Source organism: Hermetia illucens, chromosome 2 (assembly GCF_905115235.1).
Source record: "Hermetia illucens chromosome 2, iHerIll2.2.curated.20191125, whole genome shotgun sequence".
Classification (NCBI taxonomy): domain Eukaryota; kingdom Metazoa; phylum Arthropoda; class Insecta; order Diptera; family Stratiomyidae; genus Hermetia; species Hermetia illucens.
In genome coordinates, this window is record NC_051850.1 from 66,783,904 (window position 1) to 66,806,778 (window position 22,875).

Below are 22,875 nucleotides of genomic sequence, written 5' to 3' on the forward strand. Positions count from 1 at the left end.
CAGGTGAAGGACCTTATGTACCCGTATACTGGAAAACCTGTGGTGTCCAAGGTCCACTGCTGTAGATAGTTAATAAGTTATCTGAGTGGACTGCATGTGGTGAACCGACTCCAAAGCGTGCAAAGACGCAACATTGGAAGAAAAAGAAAGTGCTGTTTCATCAAGAATTAAATATCTCGGGTCAATGCTATCGGCCAATGGAGAACTGCGTACTGAAATTGTTTCACGCATTAATGCGACCTGGATGAAGTGGCATTCCACAACTGGTGTTCTTTGTGATCGACGTATCAGCGAACGTCTCAAATCTAAAATTTACCGCAATGTCGTGCGTCTGCCGCTCTCTATAGTTGTGGGTGTTGGCCGACTATAAAAGACAATGAACGGCGTCTTGCGGTAATGGAGACGAAGATGTTGCATTGGACTGGTGACGTGACACGTTTTGAAATGAGGATATCCGTGATCAATATGGGTTTGCACCGATCGTGGAGAAACTCCGAGGGAAGTGTCTATGATGGTATGGTCACGTAATTCATGTTAACGAGAATTCACTTACAAGGATTATTCTGAACATCGAAGTCAATGGTAAGCGACCAAAAGGTCGGCCGAAACAACGGTGGCTTGATACGCTGGATGGACATTTAAAAGCCTCGAAACTGTATCCAGATCAGGCATTTGATAAAATAAAATGGCGAAATCGATCACGACGAGTCGACTCCGCTTGTGAACGGGACAAAGGCTGAAGAAAAACAAGAAGATGTGAGGAGCGATGAGCGCATGACAGCTCCGTGTCACATAGTTAAAAATTCCATTGCCTAAATGGTTTTTAGAAAGCGAATTAAATAAATCATTTGATGCAAAGCCCTGTATTGGTAATGGTCAACCTAATACGCTTCAGACTCTGAGTTTAATATTATTAGGAAATGCGAAGGATTTCACCTACAACAGATTCAAAACAAGTCGGAATACCGGAAGCTCGCGCTTCGGGTATAAAGGTTTTGTGTTCATCTTATGTAAGAGACGCACATTTTTCTCTCCGTATATAGCTACAAATCCAACATAATCCTTCATATTTTTCCAAACTACGAGACATACGTACATATTAGAGCCATAGATATCACGCTCACCCTAAACAAACAAACTGCCTATTACCTACTGTACATATATGCACGTATCTAAACTTATCGTACCCATATTTCCGATTTACGTCTTATATCTAACTGAATTAGGCACTACCCGCAAAGTTCATTAGCACGCATATACTATATACCTACATGCACACATGCATGCTATAACTTTGTTAATAATAGTTGGATTTTCTTCAAACTTGACCAAACTGTGCATTATATTCTTCATTACACGCATGCCAAATTTTGTACTTCTGGGATGAACATAAGAGGGGATGCCGGGTAAATTTCTAAAATGTGGAAATATACTATTATTAACTTTATTTGTGCAGATATCGGAACCGGATATATTTTGAGGCCTAGATTTCGTAGAGATGCACCACTGTGATTTTTTTCAGATTTTTCGGTTGGATAAGTTCTGAGAACGAGACCTGTTACACTTTTTGTGGGTCATATTTTGAACCCTCACTCCCCTATGTTTCATCTAATATCAAATATTGAACCAGGTTCGAAAAGTACTAATTGAGACCTTTCATTTGAAACCCTACATGGCTACATTCTGCGAAAAAAAAATTTGCACCCTCCATTCACATGTATGGGGAGCCCCCCCTTAAACTTAACACAAGATGGCGCCACTTACCACATGTAAAGGGATCACCAGATTACATACCCTCACCAATTTTCGTGACAATCGGTCTAGCCGTTTCCGAATAAATTGGGTGTGACAGACAGACAGACGGACAGACAGACACCGTCTCGATTCTAATAAGGTTTTGTTTCACACAAAACCTTAAAAAGGGCTAAGGAGAAGTATTCTTCATGAATGGAATTTTAATATTTCATTGGATGTCAATTATTCCCGTTAATTATGTCAGAATCTTATTTTTAGGATGTGGTAAATTCGCAGAAAATTGATAAGTTTGAACTGCTATAACTTTGGCGTTAATGGCCAGATTTTCATGAAATTTGCGCCGTAATAACCCTCGACATAAAAATGCGTTCAATAGTGCAAAATGGAAAAAATCATCGAGGCCCTCGACAAGCTACAGACCCCGAAGTACATTGTACACATTGTGGTTGAGCTTCTCCTCGGGAGATGACTTTACTGCGACTCGGACGCTGGGCCAAAAATATTCCCGACAACTTGCGGGGTGCCACAAGGTTCTGTCCTGGGTCCCTTGCTGTGGCTAGTTATGTATGAAGGAGTGTTGACGCTACGCCTTCCGGGCAACGTGACAACTATTGGCTTCGCCGATGATATCGGAATAACAGTGGTTGCAAAGCACCAAGACGAGATCGAGATTTATGCAAATGAAGCGATATGAGAGATCAATTTCTGGTTCAGAAAGTCTGGCCTTTCACTTGCTGAATATAAAACGGAAGTAGTTCTCATTAGCAAGAGAAGAAAGAACACAATTGTGAAAATCAAAGTGGCGAACAAACAATTTACACCCAACCATCGCTCAAATACTTATCAGTAATTATTGATAGAAGAATCTGCTTCAAAAGACACATTGAGTACTCCGCAACTAAAGCGTCTACCAACGCTGCAACGATCTCGAGGATACTACCGAACATTGGTGGACTAAGACAAAGTCGACGTCTTCTGCTTTCTAAGGTAGTCAGCTCCGTGCTACTCTACGCAGCTCCAATTTGGGCAACTGTTCTGGATAACAAAGTCAACTGCCGAAAATTGGGAATGGCGTATCGGGTAATTGCACTCAGGGTATGCAGTGCGCATCGGACAACATCAGGGGAAGCAATTTTTAAGTGGACATGGAGTTTATTGTGCTTATTTACATCGAGTTGGTCACGACGAGTCACCATGCTGCCCAAGTTGTGGTAACGTAGCTGAGAATGCGGAGCATGTCATATTTGATTGCCCAAGGTTCACCGCGCACCGAACAAGAATGGAAGCGGTCGCAGACAGGCGTTTAACACCAGAAAACATTCTGGAGTTCATGCTGGAGTCAACGAATGCCTGGAACCAGGTTGTAAAGGAACTGCAAGCTATTCACTAACAGCTTAGACAGGAAGAACTACCAAGGAAGGAAGAGAACCATAATGAGCCGCGGTTAAAAGTTGATCCAAATTACATTTTATTAAAACTGTTTTTTCCATGTTAGCGTGCGAACTTTTCAGCTCAACTTGAGTCCAGAATGGAAAACGCTGACATTTCCTATGGAGACAGGCGGAAGTAGTACCTACCATCAAGCGGACAAAGGGCACGTCTACGAAGACCAAAGTTGACGCGATTCTACTATTCGCGGCCCCAGTGTGCACTGCACTGGAAAAAAATAAACAGAAGAATAATAAGAGCTGCAGATCGAATAAGTGCCATCGAAAAAGGATTTTTTGTCCGCCGGTGACAGTTTGCATAGAATGAAGCTATCGTTGAATGACAGAAAAGCTGGAACAAATCAGGAAAAGGCTGCTAGGCATATAGAATCACATTGAATATTCCGAAATGGACCGACCATAGTGAAACAACCTAGAATCTAACGCAGTTTGTGTGCAGACACAGAGGTGGTCGATCATATCGATTCAATCATGAAATATTGCCCGTATAGGGCGAAAATGCTGAATATGCATTTTTTCAATGCAAAAGTTTAATCTTCAGAGTGACGAATTGAAAACTACAACAAACGAAAACCCGATAGCAGGATAGCAAACTTAAGCAAGAAAAGAGAGAAGAATGCAAACAAGAGCACGAGCACCAGATAAATTCCAATCCAAACTCGTGGTGTAACACGTTTAGTTCGGCTTGAAGAGTCCGCATTTGACCGGTGACGTAACGTGGATGGAACGCATTTGGTCTGCCAGTTTTGACTCTATTCATGGACACCTTTATCGCTGGTGAACATTTTTGATAAATACTCACCCACAAAAATATCTCAAATTCTCGTCTCAAGGCCTCCCAGAGTTTAACTAATGATGTTGCGGCTTGCCGGTACGTGGATTCAGATCAACTGGCAGCCGGAGCCATTGCGGGCTCTCCCGACGTAATTGACAGGCTGAACTGAGCTCCGCTATCTCGCTAGGGAGGATAGCCCCATACGTCCAGAACATCATTGGCCCATGCCAAAGGGGCTTCACTCGAGGCAAATCGACAACATATCAGATTTTCTTTTTACGGCAACGATGGAGAAACTGTTGAGATAACGCCATCAGTTGCACCATTTTTTCATCGACTCTAAGGCCACCTATGATAGCAATTCGGTATTCCAATGAAATTGATAAGACTGACCAATGTGCGAGACCAGATAAAACCAGCAGGATCAATCTCGAAACCATTCAACAACGGTCTAAGAGAAGGGGATGCCCTATCATACGACCTCTTTAACCTGGCACCGGGGGATGCATATGTTATTGCAAGAGGCACCGTCCTCTTCAAGTCCACTAAACTACTGGCCTGCGCTGATGATATTGACATTATGGGAAGAACAACCCCAGATGAATAGCCTACCTTCATCCAGAACGAGAACAATAAAGATAGGGAACTACAACTTTGATAAAGGTAGGAGACTACAACTTTTAGATCGTTAATAATTTCTCCTATCTAGGGTCGAAAGTCACAACCGATAACAGCTACGACGACAAAATGCGCACACGGTTTTTTCGCTGCCAACAGAGCCTATTTCAAGTTACAAAAACTGTTTAGCTCGGAACTGAGCGATACCACGACCGTCTGATTGTGGATAAAAACCGGCTCAATGGGCTGCGGTGCGGTCAACTAATCCGTATGAGTAAGAATGATCCAGCCCGCAAAGTCAATAAGGGTAATATCTATGGTAGAACAAGAAAATATCGCAGCCTCAGATGGAGCGATAGCGTAAGCCAGGACGCCAGACAGCTTTTGGGAATATCGAATCAGTGGTCCTCGGCACAGAACCGGGATGTCTGGAGTTCTTAATAAGGCAGGTCTAGATCGGATACCGGTTGATGATGATTGAGGGAAAAGACTGCTAGCCTCTCAATCTGGTTGTCCTGGGTTCCAATCCCAGCCACCATGGATGTTTATGTTCGTCCTGTATTTGCTCGTTCTTGCGCTTGTGTGATGATAATAAAACTGAAGCACAACCCCACTAAAAATGGAAGGAGTGCTGAAGTGCTCTCACACAAGACTCAGATCCCCGGAATTGTCGCGCCAGCGATTATTATTAACTGAACATCTTAAATTTTCTGCTTAAGTTTTCGTCCAAATTGAAGCAGACAAACATTTGGCAGTTTCTTGGTAAAATCATGGCTCAAATTCAAACAGGTAACTTGAGCTGATATTTGGTGTCTATAATTCCACCTGAATCCAGACTAACTTGAAAGATACTTCTGCCTTATAAAATTTTACTACTTTTAGCGTCTTTTATCGTATATGAAGAATGAATAAAGACTATCCTATGTGACGTAGAAAAATCTTTATTAACAAATCTCGTTCCATCCTTATCATCGATTCTTCTACAAAAGATCAGAATCACAAAAGACATTTACTGTGAGATTGACTCTTGATTATCTCGTAACGAATAGCATCCAGACAATCCATTCGAAATCATCAAAGATTTGGGATCGTTGTTCGCTCATTGCCATGCAATACTCTTCAGACAAAGTACATACATATGTATGTCGAATGCTTCAATTAGTTCAATTCTGGAATTGACGCGCGGCGAAACGAAAGCCAATTAAGTCAATCGTTTTGTGATTGGAATGGAATTATAACAAGAATTTCCACATATCGAAGTCGTTGCGTGCTTCATGAAATTGAACGTTAAAGATATTTACCGCTTTTCTGTTCGAAAGACAAAAATCTTCGAGGCACATAAGATACTCTATGTCATTATTATACTGTATGGTCTATCAATTGTGAAAGAAGCTTTGAATATACTATCACAAGAAAGTAACTGCATTTGAATCTAATTTTTACGCATGGAAGCCCATGGCCGTATGCCACCATGAAATACTTATTATTGATTCTTACTTTCAGTTTATTTTATTTACAACTTGAAAAGCTGCAATAAGCCGTTAAAATTAGATGTGTTGCAACTTAAAATTCTACACATTGCTTTGGAAAGTTCAGCATCAGAACCGGTTTTAGTGTTATCAGAAAAATATAGTACGTGCTCTTGGTTTACCAGAATTCACAGAAATTATGTACGATTAAATTTAGCTATAATTGGCAAAACTTTCACCATTTTTCTTTCTGCCTATAAACAAACTTTAAATCATTTCATCCAAGTTCATTCAACTGAAAGTTTAGTAGCAATTACTCCATTACTAGTCCAACTGGAATCCTACAAGGCTCCATCGTTTATATAGCCGCTTTTGCAATTTTTATACCGAAGCGAACTCGCACATCTGAAAAATACCGATGTCCTCATTATATTGCTTGCGATAAACACTACCTAAATTTCTATTTACACAAGTCACACCGAGAGTACCCTAAGTGTAAATTAATTTTGAATCTTCAACATAGGAGACACCGAAAATTACCACTAACATCATATTAGTTAGTAGAAGTCCGACATATAATAGAGCGGGAAGGAAGAGAACGACGTCAGAAAACTAGACTCCTGCCAGAGCCTCCAGATCTCGAAAATTCCTCCCGAAAAAAAGCTAAACAGGGACAGGGGCAACCATTTTCCCAACTTGGTGGAACTTTTAAGAAGTACTAGGAGAAGAAAAGAAGCATATTAAGATATTATAATTAAAGGAATAGCTTAAAAAGCCCCAATTGTAAAGAAACAGAAGATGAAACACTGAAGAAGGGGACAGTTGGTCCCCGAAATACGTATTTGTATGCATTACAAAATACTTTTAGCCAATAAAAAGGAAAACATCTCCAAAAGCAGATCTTTCACTTAAAATTTCGGCTAACTAACTACCTCCTAATTCAAACCCTTAAGCAAGCAAGAAAAATTGTATTTAAGGAGCAACTTTGAATAAGCAATCATTATTACCCCCACCTGAGTTGAAGCATTTCATTCTAATTGAAATAATTAAATTCATTCTGCTAGTGACAACTGGAATATGGCTTTTACCTTTTCTGGGAAAATAGAATTCAATGTTTTTTGGACAGGTGCTACATCCCTTACCGCTGCACAGGGAGTCGAGTTATAGCTTTCTAGCTTCTCACTTTGCTCCATTTCTCTCCAGATTACTAGGCCAGAACACTCCTTACTTACTCCTTACTCCTTACTATGTCGAACCACAGCTATCCAAGTTGTAAAAGAGCTACACAAATTCTAGAGATTATTTTGTGTTAGCATCATCACGAGAACATTTCCCACGGCATCCTTAGAAGTACTCCTAGAATTGACTCCTGTTCACATCCATACAAAAATGCAATTCGTTATGTTTAGGAATCAATGTTTTTTTAACCGACGGCAGCTCAACCTTCTTTCAAGATATTACCACGAAATATTGAAATAGAAGAGTGGAGTGGCCAGCATATACAGCCTAAGCCAATAAATGATAAGTTGGTACACAGCCGAACCCTGTAGAGAGAAAGGAAAAAATATAGGAGTTTTTGGCCCAAGGAAGCGATAAGTACACTATTACCATCGAAGACATAATAGTTCTTAAGGACACACCCCCTTCATTACTAAAAAAAATAATTATCATTTTAATCAACCTATAGAATAGGATACCTCTAAAGGTAATTCATAATTTATCACAGAAACTCGTGAAAAACTGCTACTAATCACACCGTTTTCTAATAAAGAAATGATATCGCTCCTCTTACCTCAAGGAAAAAAATTCTTGTCTACCTAATTTTAACCCAAATTGGTGCAAATTGGTCTCCATTACGTACACGCGTGCTGGTCTTATGAATGAATGTATAGATAAGTGAGTCATTTTCAATAGTATACGTTTCTTGAATGTGAAAGGAAAACCGAGATTACAGAGTTCGAAGATTGAAACAAACCTTCATTATCACTAAAACACCTTGAGTAGCACATTTGCTAAAAAACAAGAGCCCCTGTCTGCGATTTCATATTCATCAAAATTAAAAATTTTGTTTATAGACTGCATTCCATCCAATCTCAACAATAATAATAATCTCCATCAATAAAAATAGAAAACCATATTGCGCAATGTAAACAAAGCTTATCAAGTGAGAAAAATTAAATTTAAAGAAATAAACAGATTCCGTTCAATTAAAGCAAACGATGATCGACCAAAATGATACATATCGTTCTATGGGTAAAAACACACCTGTCGGGCAACCCCTTGAGCGCAGAATCCAGCATTTCGGGCGTTTTATCCGTTCCTTGTGGTAGTGTTTTGGCCAATTCCTCAACATATTTCTCTTCGGGCAACTTCTCCTCCTCTGAGTCAACCTGGAAGTATTCGGTTACAAAACGTGATTAGGAAAATTATACAAGACTCAATAAATTATAATTAATATTTGAACTTTGTGGGAATAGAATATTTTGGGTTTATGGTTTCGTAAAGGATACAGTTGGATTAAATATTTTCCGGACCGCCTGCCTGTGAGAGTGCGCCAAAGCCGCTTGAACGTGTACTGAAATTTGATACAAACGTTCGAAGCACGAATATAACCCCGAATATTCGCAACATTTGGCATAGTAACGTCAACAAGAATAGTCGAGCGCGAATCATTTCCGGCATGCCCAGCATCATATCATATAATTTTTAATGATAAAATGGAGCTGGGTCAATCTAATTTAATAATAAAAGTCAACTTAGAAATCCAAACACCTCCCAGTTAAGTTTTGAATGGTATTGCCCTTATATATGAATTGCCTTTGCACCTTTTGAGAAGTGAACGGCAGGGCATGCTTTGCCAATTTTTTTATGTTACAATCATTATTGACGAATTCCTGTACTGCTATACTCTGGTAAATCTTCGGGGAATACCCCCGTATCTGGCATCAGAATAACGGAGAGCATGATCACGCCAAAGAGAGTGCTTCTCTCACAACTTTTACACGACGGGTGAAATACCCACATCGATCGCGAATGTTCTCATTCAGGATATAATTGTAGACTCCTTAGTTCGGAAGTGATTTTAAAACTTTGATCCTTAGTGGCCAGCCAACATTTGGACAGCAGTGATCGTAAAGAACGCCAATTATAGAGCACCTCTTCATTCAGTCACCGTAAGATGCGGATACGGACTTCAAATAAAAGTGAAATCATCTCGGTTATCAATGCCTTCAATCGGAGTAAAGGCGATCGGCTTGATTGTCTTCCCGCATAGTCTTGAAGTTTATGCAAAACTGCTACTTCCATTTATACGGAAATCCTGGGGATTCGAGACCTCTCCTAGAAAGTGAAGAAAGGCCATGTTCGTTAAGATTCTCAAAAAGATTTGCGTGCTCCCTGCCGTTGAAAAAATAATACCTGAAATAATCCTAGAATGCATCAAGGAACACCTCGTAAGCTTGATCGACAGACTGGAGGCTAGTTTCCGCTCTGGATCCTCCTGCAATGCGCGAAGTTCAGATCTTCGCTTTACCTGCTCTTCATCAATTTCGAGAAAAACTTCTCGACAATGTTAACAGAGAATGTACCAGGAGGGATTATGCACAAGGGATGGGGGAATCCGCCAGAGTTGAATTATATCACTAATATAGCACTCTTACTATCTGTATTGATTGGAAGAACATTGAAGACTTTGATCAATTTGAATTTCTTGGATGCCTCATTTCTTGCTCAGCGTTCGTTTTATGAGGAACTTATGAAAGGGACATTTCTTCTCATAGACTTTGCATATTGATGGTGATCCCGAGCATTACGCAGGCTACTCTGTGGTTCGTATTCTTTGTGCAAATTCACGTTTCTTCATAGCTCATTTTAGTTGTCAGTCGCCTTATGTTATGTTAGCAGGATCTTACTCCGCTCCGGTAGACTATTAAGTGAACTAACACCTTATATACCTACAATAGGCAAAGTTCTCGAGCGGAAATTCTATAACCGGCTATATCCAATAATTTATATTGGCGTTAAATTTTCATATCGGAAGATTAGCTTCCGAAAGGCTCGATCAACCATGGATACCACTACAGTAGACTGTGATCCAGCTGGGAAATCCTCTAACAAAGGAAAATACCGAAGGTCCGTAAATACCCTCCGTGTAGGCATAATCCCACGGCCCTTTTCGGTCACGAATTAATTTGCGAGGCCTATCTAACACCTCTGATGCAACTAAGACGTACCACGCCCGAGCTACACAATGCAATTCCACATTTGATCCGTCAAGCTCTGCCCGCGATATGGACACAACCACCATAAAATTCCCATAAGGGGGCCAACCACAAATAACCGGGCTAAAAGCACATCCTCCAGGAATTCTCTTAGAACATATACCCCTAGAGGGCCATCCCGGTTCCCATTGCAGCAGATAACCTCCGGTGAGACTTCGTGACTAAAGCCACTTCAGGTGAGTACGGGACGACGGCACTCAGCGGGTTGACCAAAGGGAAGTACTGAAGGCCCTGAGAGTTTAACATAAGTACCTGCCATTTAGGCATAATTTCACGGTCCTTTTCGGATACGGATTAATTAGAGACTACAATCAGGGCCTCACCATGATTAAGTATTCATACTAGTGGATACAAAGTCTATCTAACACGTCTACCGCAACTGAGGGGTACGGCGACAAAGTTGTACAGCAAAACTCTACGCTAATCGGGCCGAGACCATATCCTCCAAGAATTATCCTAGAACATACACGCTCAGAGGGATATCTCAGTTCTAATGGTACCTTCGTAAAAATATATATGTGAAATATAATTTTCGACTACTTTCGGCGACGAAAGCTGCTCTATGATTCGAATCAACTGTCGAAAACATACAATCTAATAACAGGTTTAAACGGGGATCTGTTCTCTGTCCTCTGCTACAGAATGACATCTTACGGCTTGCATTTCCTAAACAAGCCGTTGTTATTCGATTCGCAGATGATGATGGGATATTTATAAGATACTCCGGGCTGAAGAAGTCAAAATTTAGCGATGAGAACGCGACGAAAACAAACAATTACATGGGTGGGCATGTCATTTGTTCTCAGCCATCACTGAACATTCGACTCGAAGTGGAGCTTAAACTAGATTTAATGCTTAGATCTAAAGCTTATTGCGTAGAAAGCGATTCCAATCAGCTAATATTAGCCAACGGATACTTCCTATCACGAGTCGCCATCTCAGTTATCGTATATGCAGCACAAACATAAGCACTCAGTGTCATATAAAACTGCAGAAACTTTCAAGCTGCATATTGGTTTAGTGCACTCGAGACTTACTGCTCCTACCAGATCACATCGTATAAGGCAACATGCGTAATTGCAGGGATGAACCCGGTATTCTAGCCAATGAAGCGTGCCGCTTGTAAGAAAAGCAACAAACAAATACGAATAAACTTAGCGAACGAGATCACTTCCTGTGTACCAAACAGCGTAAGACCATGAAAAGACACACAGGTTTATCCCAAACATAGATTTTACCTTCTTCATCTCACACTCCATTAAGAATTAAAAATTCATTGAACTTCCCAAGCATTTCAACTCCAACAAGATACATAAAAATTATGCCACCTGCCTGAACAGACAGTGATGATTTTTGGGAGCCAGTATTGCCAATGTCGCTGTTACAAATGTTACACTACCTATCTGACCCATCTAATACCGCAGTCACATTGACACCATCCAACTTTGCTGAATGCTGCTGTCACGTGCACCGCCAACAAGGGGCAGAGCTCCAGTATAATCTTTAGGGTTATAATAAAGCAAGCAGTAATCTAGTCGTAAGACGATTTGGAACCAACGAGGAAACTTTATTTTGTAAGGCAACGGCCTGCTTCTTCAATTAACTTATAGGCGCAGTCACGACATCCGAAGATGCAGAACCTCGAGATTCAGCTAGGGTATCCTGTAATGGTGAAAAATGTAAGAGGTTTCATGATGGAATCAGATGTAGCATTGACTGCCGCAGTTGCAACGATAAAACAAATGCACGAACAGCTCAAAGAAACAAAACCTAAAGGCAAGCATAGAAGAGATATAAGAACGCGCCAAGCACTCGCAATTAATGCAACTATAAAAAGCAATTAACGACCGAACGTGCCCCGTGAAGCAATACCAGAACGATGGTTGTAATCACGGAGATAATAGCAATAATCGTTGCCGCGACAGTCGAATTGGATCTGGGTTTCAAGTATGTTAGAATACTTCATTCAACGATACACTACAGGAGGTACAATATAGGACGCACTGTGGCCAGGATTGCACTCACTCTTACCCTGATGCGGTTCAGGTACTTATTCACAGCTGAGTCGACTGGTATCCAACATCCAGTCACGACACAAATCCCTTTACCACCAATGAGATTGGAACTACACCTTCGGCTAAGACATAGAAGATAGATTTTCATAAGTTCAGCCGAAAAGTAAATTTAATCAAATGCAAACATTTAACTTATCAATTCTATCAAGTGTAAGGGTAGAGATAATGTTCTACTGATTCATCTTCCTTCGTGTAATATTTGTGGTTTTTAGTGCCGAATTTTTTGGTTGTCCTGAGTGTTGAAAGAACCCTAGTATATTTGATCATAAGCACTGAAGAAGGGAGCAACTAGCTCCCAAAATATCGATATATACGATCAAATATACTAGTGTTGTCCTTAATTTAAACAAGTCGGGAAACCGGAAGCTAGACGCGTTAGGTATGAAAAATTTTGTTTGTTTCTTATGTAGGTATGTTTGGGGGCAGAACTACACCATTTGCAAGTAACCGGTAATGTATATGGATAAATATCCATGTGAAACTACTCACTTTAATGTGATATTGATATTCAGTATTTGATGTTACAGTAAATTTATACCGAAAGGACAACTTTGAGCTATTGTAACTTTATCAGTAATAACACGATTTAGATCAAACTTTTGAAAATCATGCCTCATAATATAGTTTATATTACTAAAAATTTTTCCAACTCTAGCATAAACTTAAGGGAGATATCCAGTCAATTTCCCAAAAACATTGAAATACACTATTATTAACTTGATTTAAGTAGATATCAATATGAAGAGTATTTTGAGGTCTGGACACCGTATAGAATCAGTTTCATAATTTTTTTCAGATTTTTCGGTTGAGTAGTATCTGAGAATAGGTCCGTTGAATTTCGACCACCCATACTACCCGTCTTTCCAACAAATGTCAAAACTAAAAGCGGCATCGAAAAGTACTAACCGAGGCGTTTCATTTGACACCCTTTGCGTGTATGAGAAAACTCCCCATCCCACTCCCACCCCCTTAAACTTGACCTAGAATGTGTGGGCGTTCACAGTTCCCACCTTCTCACCAAGTAAGAATGGTGCGTGCGACAGGCAGACAGACATTGAACCGATTTTAATAAGGTTTTGTTTTAGAAACAAAACTTTAAAAACAGCCTGCTCTTTTCATAGTTGTAATATGCTTTGATCATTTTCACTCTTTTCTTTCTTTCTCTCCTCCTGGTTTTCTTCTACGATTTCTTTTGCTAGGTCAGGCTACAAACTTTTCTATTTTGGTAGCCAATACACTCCACAACTGAAGTCCAGGAAGCAATAAAACGAAAAAAATCGGAGAATGTCACAGGACCTGACGACATCGCATCTAAGCTCTAGAAAGTTAAGAGCTGGGACTCAACATTATGGCAGAGGGAATTCTTCTATCAAGTTATTCAAGAAGGTAGAACCCCATCTGACTGGCAAAAAAAGCACCACAGTTCAAATATAGAAAAGGAAAGGTAGTCCAACAGAATGTTCAAATTATCAATCCGGTTGCTTGCTTATATCATGAAAATTTTTGAACGCATTTTCGACAAACGTATTTGCGAAATCATTCAAATACGTGAGAAGCATCGCCCTCTCTACATTGTATTTCTGGATCTGAAGAAAGCATTTGACCGTGTGCCACACGAACTTATCTGGTATGCTCTAAGACAACACCTAGTACCAGAAGAACTCATGCATTGGGTTAAATTGCACTACTATGATCTGAAAAGTAAAGTTCGAAGTGTGGCGGGTACATCAAAACCGCTTCGTGTCTCTGTTGGGGTTCATCAAGGAAGCGCCCTCTCATCACTCCTCTTTGTTCTTGTTATGGGCACTGTCACACGGGATATCCAACATCCTATACACTGCTTTATGCAGATGATATTTTCCTGATAGCAGAAATGATCACAACCACCTCGTCTCGAAATGGAATTGTCGCCTCATGCAACACGGTTTCAGATTGAATCTGAATAAAGCTGATTTGTTGACAAACGATCCCAATGAAACACTATGACCTACTCAAAACTAGCCGATTTAAATATATCGGGTCAATGCAATCAGCCAATAGAGAACTGCGCTATGAAATCGCTTCACGCCTCAGCGCAACCTGGATGAAGAGGCGTTTCACAACTGGTGTTCTTTCTGATGATGATACAGCCCGGAAAGTCTGTAAGGGGAATATCTATGATAGAAAAAGAATACGAGGCAGACCCTGCCTAAAATGGAGCGATGGTGTAGGTCAGGACGCCAGACAGCTTTTAGGGATATCGAATTGATGATCCTCGGCGCAAAACCGGAATGTCTGGAGTTCCTTACTAAGGCAGGCCTAGACCGGATACCTTTTGTTACGCCGTTGTTGATGATGATGTTTTTTTCTGATTGACGCATCAACGTCTCGTGAATATCAAAGTCGATGGTAAACGACCGAAAGGCCGGCCGAAACAACGGTAGCTTGATATATTGAATGAAGATTTGAAAGTCTCACGACTGTATCCTGCATCAGTTAGTATTCTCTATCATTTGACCACTGGAATCATCGATTGGAAAATAGAGGGAATAAGAAATCAAAATATGCAAGATTTAAGGTGAGCTAAGCTTAATTTGCTGACGCTACAGAACCCTTCCTATAGTCTTCTTCTATATAATGATGTTTACTAAACTTATTGTCGTCTGATGATTTATTCTTTTTATGACTACGATTGAAGCAATGAATTCAATGTTAAGCGAAGCAGTAAAAACTGTGACTTAAAGTTACACTCCGTAAATATTAGGTTTGGAATATAGTCCCATTAACCATTATTTTCCAAGTCATATGTTTCTAGATAAGGAAGAATAGTACATTATGGGTGCCGCTGTTAATATTTTCCTTTTTTTATGCAATATAATTAAACTTGCTGTCGTAATGACAATAAAATCTTCAAAGTGTATTACATAAACATTCGCAAAGCAAATGATAGCATTTCTTACCTTTTAAAATTTTCTTCAAATCATTCAAGTCATATGTACACACATAACACAATAGGTTTTGAACCTTTCCCCTTTCCTGAACAAAAAATAGTTTCCACTAAATGGATTAAAAGTGCTTGCACGCGATTGTTGTATGTAATATGTGCTGTTTGTTGAGATTATTAACTCACGGAAAACAAATAGAACAACGATAAAAAAAAAGCTACAAAAATGTGTGTCCAAATTCAAAAAATATTCTCAATGAGCTCAACCCTACGTATACACGGGCCTGCTGAAAACTTAGTAGGTGCACTTTTTATCGATTTGCATGGAAAGATTGACGCCTTTCACTCATTTTGATACCGTTTTATGGAATATATTAATCTATCTGCAAAAAGTTAAATACATGCCACAAAATTGCGTTGCAATGTTTCCACTTAGGTACTACAATCCTACTTAAAACAAACGTCTTTTAAGCTATCGAGTCGGACTTTGATGCGTTCTAGCATTATTTTAGCTTTATATTTGCTACTGCAGGAAAATCATTTCGATTTCGTTTAGAGAGGGAATAGGTACTCGCATGTTTTTTTTAAAAAAGGGAAACATAGTTCCAGTACTCAGGATTTTAGTGGGTCCATTGTACTATATTTCTATCGCCTTTATCCAACCACAAACATACATGATCGTGACAGGGATTCAAACCCGAGCCACGAGGTCGGGGTTGTGAAGCTAGTGCCCTAACCCCGTCGATCATCGCATCATCATATTCGCATGTTACAATGACTACCAATTTCATCAACGAGAAGTGGAACTTCGCCGAATATTATATAATTGGCAGTCCTGGTGCTCCTTCCACCACATAAGTGGTCCCCTCTCATATGTGCCGAGCTTTCCCTTAACCTCTTGATCGGATCATCGGCCAACTTGAAACTACCACTTGCAAATTTATTCGTAAAGGGATATACGGTCCGAAATCATTATTTTTAGCAGCTGCTGCTTCGCGTACCAACACAATGCTAAATTAACATTTTGCCACTGCGCACCTTATACTGCCTTTCCCGTAATATTTTACGATATTGGAGCTTAAATGCAGCACGTTTGCTCCCAGTCGTCACGGCAATAACAGCCTTTAGTTTTTTACGTTTGTTCATTCGCTTCTATATTTCTGGACGTGACCGACAATTTGACATATGAAACTTTTTTTGCGCACCCAGCGCACTATCGCACCACGACATCGTGAGAAACGTAATGATCCTCCGCGATTGCATGAGAAGAGGGAAGAAATAACCTCACTTACGCCGAACATTACAAACATCAAAAAAACATGGAATCAAGCTGAAAACCATATGCAACCCTCAGGGTCACGAAGCCTGACAAGCAGTTCATCAACCGAGATACTTGGCTTTGGAATCATGATGTCCAAACAAAGGTCCTTGAAAAGGACCGCCTTTATCATAAGTTTCTGTCGAGAAAACCCTGGCCATTTGGTAAATTTACAGGAATATGAACCAAAGATCTTTACGAAAAATTGAACATTCGGAACAGCGAGAGAGATTTATATTGTCAAAAACCGACACTAGCGATCACAGGATATATAATATATATAACATATTTTATAGAGAGAACAATATGCGTTTATGACAAAAATGATACTTTCTTTACCGATCGACGAGTCGCGATGGATAAATGGCGGGAATGTGTCGAACAGATTTCAATGGAAAAATTTGCTCATTCTACGCTTCCACAACCACCAAACAACATTTTGACCAATTCCTGCTGTTAGCAAAAAAGAAGTCGAGAAATCTTCAGCCGAATGAAATCGGGTATCCAACACTGTGGCCGTGAGTTCCTCAATCGCCCGCAGAGCACCATCTGACTGGCAAAGCCGAAAGCAAAGCCGTTGGCTGGCTAAAAGCCCAAAATATTCCTTCATATTTTTTTCAAACTACAAGAAGTACGTACATTTTACAGACATAGATTATATTCACGCTAAACAAACAAACATGACCTATTACCTAATACTGTATTCTATACGCATGTATATAAATTGATGGTACACCTATTTTCGATTTACTTCGTGCATAAAAGTATTCAGATGTACATATAAAGTACGTATATTGAATACCGCTTTTTCGATGTACAAATATTTCTATCTGAATTAGGCACTACCTCAAAGCTTCATTTACATATATATACACATGAGCTCACTTTGTCGTAGTATTGATGAATTGATATGTTATGATGATGATGATGACGTCATACACGCTGTAGAATGCACGAAATTCACAAAAAAATAGAAAAGTTCCACTCCTTATAACTTTGTTAATACTAGTTGGATTTCCTTCAAACTTGACCGAATTGTGTTGTTATCCCCTACACCAGTGCCAAATTTTGTACTTGTAGAATGGACATAAGGGGGCCCGGTAAATTTCTAAAATGTGGAAATATACTGTTATTAACTTTATTTGTGCCGATATCGGAACCGGATGTATTTTGAGGCCTAGATTTCGTTTAGATACACCACTATGATTTTTCAAATTTTTCGTTGAGTAGGTTGTGAGAACGAGACCAGATACACTATTTGATGGTCACATTTTGAACCCTCACTCTGCTATCAAATATGGGTTTCGAAAAGTACTAATTGAGCCCTTTCATTTGTGTGACCATGTGGGGTGGTCACATTCTGTGAAAAAAAAATGTTACAACCTCCATTCACATATAGCAGCCCTCCCTTAAACTTAACACAAAATGGCGCAAATGGGTTTCACACAAAACCTAAAAAAAGAAAGAAAGAATGTCAACGCTTTTTGCTCTGGTTGTGGAGATAAAATGTACAATGGGACCATCGCGCCCCCAAATACTCTTACATAAAAAATCTACAAGGCCTTTGATACCAGAAGTGACGAGCTTCCGTTTTATCACTTTTATTTTGCTATTTTTCTCTCCTATTATTTTTTTTATTAGAGTGAATTTCAGTTATCACTACATTTAATGCAGTACACGTGATAAGTTTACACCATCACAGGGAGCACAAAGATTCGAATCCCAATTTATGTAATTTAATAAGACTAAAAATACCTAATATCTACAGCTGAAAACCATCAAATCTTCCATGATAGTTTGCTGCTGATGGTATTTTATTTACCTCAAATTAAGTTCAATGCGTTGTCGCTAATTCATCTACAATATTTTTTGATTAGTGTTTACCAGAAACCACATCCCACACGCTAAGTTCGCATTTTGAAGTTGCAATTCCAGTAATCGATAAGATTCCAACTTCTAGAAGAATTATGTCGACATCTTATGTGAAAAGTGAAGCGAATTCTTGTCGACCGCAAAAAATTAAATAAATTGGATGTAAGTAAAATTAAATAAATTTTTTGCAGTTTTTTGAAATTTTATTTATGGAACATTGCTGGCCTGTATTCACACACACATTAGATCGGGTGGATTTCTGAGTTAGCAAAAAATAGTTTATCAGGAACAACTTTGTAAAAAGCATATTCAGAAGCAAACAAGACGTTTTTCCTTAACGTTGCAGAATTAAATACTAATTTTTGAAACTATGGGGCAACAACATCGAAGATTGGTAAATGTTCGCGAAAAAGCATGTTCAATACAAATCAACCTGCTCTCTGTCGATCAAGCTGCGTAGAGCACTCCAGATACACTCCCTGTTCACGCTATGGAAAGTCTTCTCGAAATTGATGAAGAGCAGGTGCAGCGAAGATCTAAACTCCTCGCATTGTTCCAAAAAGATTCGTGTGGTTTTGATGTGGTCAATGCAGGAAGATCCGGATCAAAAACCAGCCTGCTCCCTGTTGATCAAGCTTTCAAGATGTTCCTTGATGCGTTCCAGGATTATCTTAGCTATTATCTTTGCGACAGCAAGGAGCATGCAGATACCCCTCGAAATCTCATATTCAAAGCGGATGCTCTTCTCTGAAATCTTAATGATCATTCCCGTCTTCCATTCTCTGGAAAAACGTCTCCGATTCCCAGGATTTCCGTACGCGCGGAAGCAGCAAATCTACAGACACTACTGATACATGGATAAGTAAGTCTTCGAGCCCAACGGCTTTGCTCCATTTGAGTACATTGATGGGCAGGATGATTTCTCTTATGTTTGGAGGACTGAATCCACACATTACGATAACTAGACCTTTTATCTACAATTCCGGAACTTCACCGGATATGATACTCAGGATCAAGGAAATTATTGCGCTACGCTAAACTTCTCGAGATTCCGCACGGTATCGGAGCTCGAGCGCTATCACGCCCGCCATTCCCCGCAGCGGTCAATCCGTTCCTGGATTCAGCACGCAGTGAAATTTTGTGATGCACCTTTGAGACGTGGCGAATGACATGCGTAGCACCTGAAAAAGAGCATTTTGGATGCCGGTCGATATTCTCAGGCGGTTTGTATCGTCGAACTTTTTGGTTCTCAAGCGGGCCGTTGGGCAAGATAGCTCTCCCACTGTTGAGCAACAGGTAGACCTCAAAGCGGTCGATGTGGAACTTGGGAAAGTAGTCAACCTGATTGTTCATAAAGCGTTGGTTAATTGTTCTTATGGCAAGCTCTGTCTTCGAATCAGGTGCCACCAACAACAAACCGGCGGAGGTTCCGGAAATCCACAAATCTCCCTCCATTATCGTTACGGTCGCCAAGATCGTGTTTCCCCATCACATGTTCGAGCAGATCATCCATCTGGATCAGTGATGGAGTTCGAAAAAAGACTAACAGAGTGTGAGTCGTCTGCTATATCATCATCTTGAAAATTACTAATCAACAGCGAGATTACTTTTAACGTCCACTCAGCCGGATTCAACGGCTTTGACCATTTTGTAAATAATACTGTGGCGCGGCAGGATTCGCAGCATTCGAAATTTATTTCGAATGTTGCGAATGCGAGCAAATAGATGGCGCGCCGAACTCTCCACTATTTAGAGCTCGCCACGGGTGTGGAGGACTAGCGGTGAGAAGGTGCCGTTGGTTCGAACAGGAAAAGACCGCATGGAGATGAGCCGCTCTCTCCTGTCTTGACCACCGGCATGTGCACACAGCACGTTTTCTTTGTTAAACAAAAATTCATCGATTATCCAAATTGAGGTATTCTGTTAATGTATAGTAATTTTATAAAATCAAGTTCAATTAAAATTAGTGACTAGCTAAATTCTGTGCCGATTTATTCAAACCAAGAAAATAAACAGACTTAGAACTAAATTGAAATTGTTTAGCAATTGATATCAACTATAACTAAGCAGACAACGTGACATTTTGTTCTGCCTAGCATTAATCGTAAAGGTTCAGGAAAGATATTTTGGAAATTACGACCAAAGTGGTGAAATTACCGGCTGCGCTCGAGGCGAAAGTGGAATTGTTATAGTGAGATGACACAAAGCATTTTGGCATTTGATTCTTTGTATGAGCTGCCGAACGGCCAGCGAACGAATACTAATTGGTGATATTCATTTTACATAATAACGTTGGAGCCGAACGAGCCTGGCCCCCAAAACTAGTAGCGCCGCCGACTTAGTTAAAATACCATCGCTCCGAGTAATCAATCGACAGGCAATTATTGGCAATTCTATTATTTCAAAAAGTCTGAGTATATTCAACAGAAAAGGAAATAGTGCACCTCCGTGGTGACATTTTTTTGTTTCTTCTGTCGTCAGGTAGCTATAAACACTTGCTTAAATGCAGAACAGTCCCTTCCTTAGCCAAATATTAATTAACTTAAAAGATTATATACAGTTGTGATAGCTAGGAAAATCGAAAAACAATATTTTTCAAGTAAATTATCTCAAGAATATTTTCACCAAATTTCATAAAGATCGGAGTCGGATAGGTACTGGTCGAGCGTAGTTGTGCACAGACTTTCAAACTATCGCGAAATATACTACTGTAGTTGGAGCCACAAGAGGAGCTCGAATGGCTCGTGGGTAGCATCAAATCGATGTTTTGGAGTGTGTAGGAGGAATACTGTAAGACTCTCGAAACGACGACTCGATGTAACATGAAGCTTTAAACACAATTATCTCAGAACCGTGATTTTTAAACCGCCTTCGCGTTCGATACGTTTAATGAAAAACTACAGGTCCAATCAACACCCAATTTTCACCACTTTTAAAATATTTTTTTAAAGTAAACAAATCGAAAATTTAACAATTTTTTAATAAACATTTTTTAAGCTGTCCAAAAAATCGAGAAAATGTCGTCATATCTCAACCACTGCAACTGTATTTAACCACTCAACTAAACGATCATCATACTCTCTAGCAGCATTACAAAAGCTTCAATTCCACAAATACCTCCATCATGAAATCTCCTTCTTTATGGATCTTACAAGATTCCTTACTTTATTATTTGGCATTGGTCTTTGTTCTTCTGCCTAGTAGCTTTATTGAGAACCCCAAGGTGGCTGTAACATATGAAAAAGTAACACAAGGCCGTAAAGTAATTCTCTACTTGTATGTTCAAATCTTTTAATTCATAGTAACTTTCCAACTATGTAAAAGTTTCATGGACATAACAATCTGCATCTATATTACACACTATATTATGTGGAATGACATGCAATCAAAACGCTTCCATATCTTTCGTACAATCCCATTTTTATTCTACGTTCCCATTCGACTTTCACCCAAACTTGAATATTTCATGCAACGCAGATGATTACTTGGTAAAGGGTCAAAACAACCAAATAATCGAATTCCAATATATTCTCAAAGTGTGAGTGTTAAACATCACATAGCTAATGCTTTCTAGACGCCTGCAACTGAAATAACGTTCGTCTCATCAGATTTGAACTTTGACAACTGTTCCTGCTGACTAAGATTTGTTGCCTGATACAGAGTAAAGTCCGATGGGAATTCATGAGTAATATTCACAATGTTTTCCGAGACAACCAATCACATGAAAATCTGTAATGAATGTCTACAATAATGAATGTACATTATAGATTCACCTTGGACTTGATTTACCTGAAAGTCTACACTCCACATGATATAAAAGTTTCATCTGGGCTCCAAGATAATTTTTCTCATGAATAGGAATAGGAATTAACATTCACAAATGCTCGTTCAGAAGAAATAATCAATGTTGCTATTGTAAGATCAGTTTATATATTATATTCCAATATTATCAGTCCATACAATTTGCTGGACAATCTACTGATAGGGAAGAGATCTCGTATGTACATGCACATAAGTGTGAACAAGAAGCCAATATGTAAAAGGAAATAGATATCGATAATGCATACTTGGCCACCTTTGCATCTAATACTAGTCTGCGGAAAGAGGTGTTTTAAGGGAGTGTGTCAACCTCCAGGTATCTGCCAGTTTAGAACCAGACTCTTTTAAGATAAACTCGACGAGTAGGTAGTCCCCTCCCTCATCCGCGCTTTTCTTCGTACTTGAAGTGGAAATAATTGGGTTGTTTGAATTCATCAACGGCATACATAATTTGCAACAGACCATTTAAAATAGTTAAAGCCATTAGAGCTCTCCAACAATCCCAGAGACAAAAAATGTCACG

The 22,875-nt window shown here is 39.6% G+C and overlaps 1 protein-coding gene across 1 annotated transcript in view; it reads right to left on the bottom strand.

Annotated features, from left to right (window-relative positions):
- Positions 1-22,875, bottom strand: part of LOC119648228 (phosphatidate cytidylyltransferase, photoreceptor-specific) — a 52,765-nt gene that overhangs the window by 26,023 nt on the left and 3,867 nt on the right. The window contains exon 2 of the mRNA XM_038049848.1: positions 8,331-8,455. Within this exon, the coding sequence (XP_037905776.1) occupies positions 8,331-8,455 (125 nt within the window). The remainder of the gene's footprint in view (positions 1-8,330; positions 8,456-22,875) is intronic.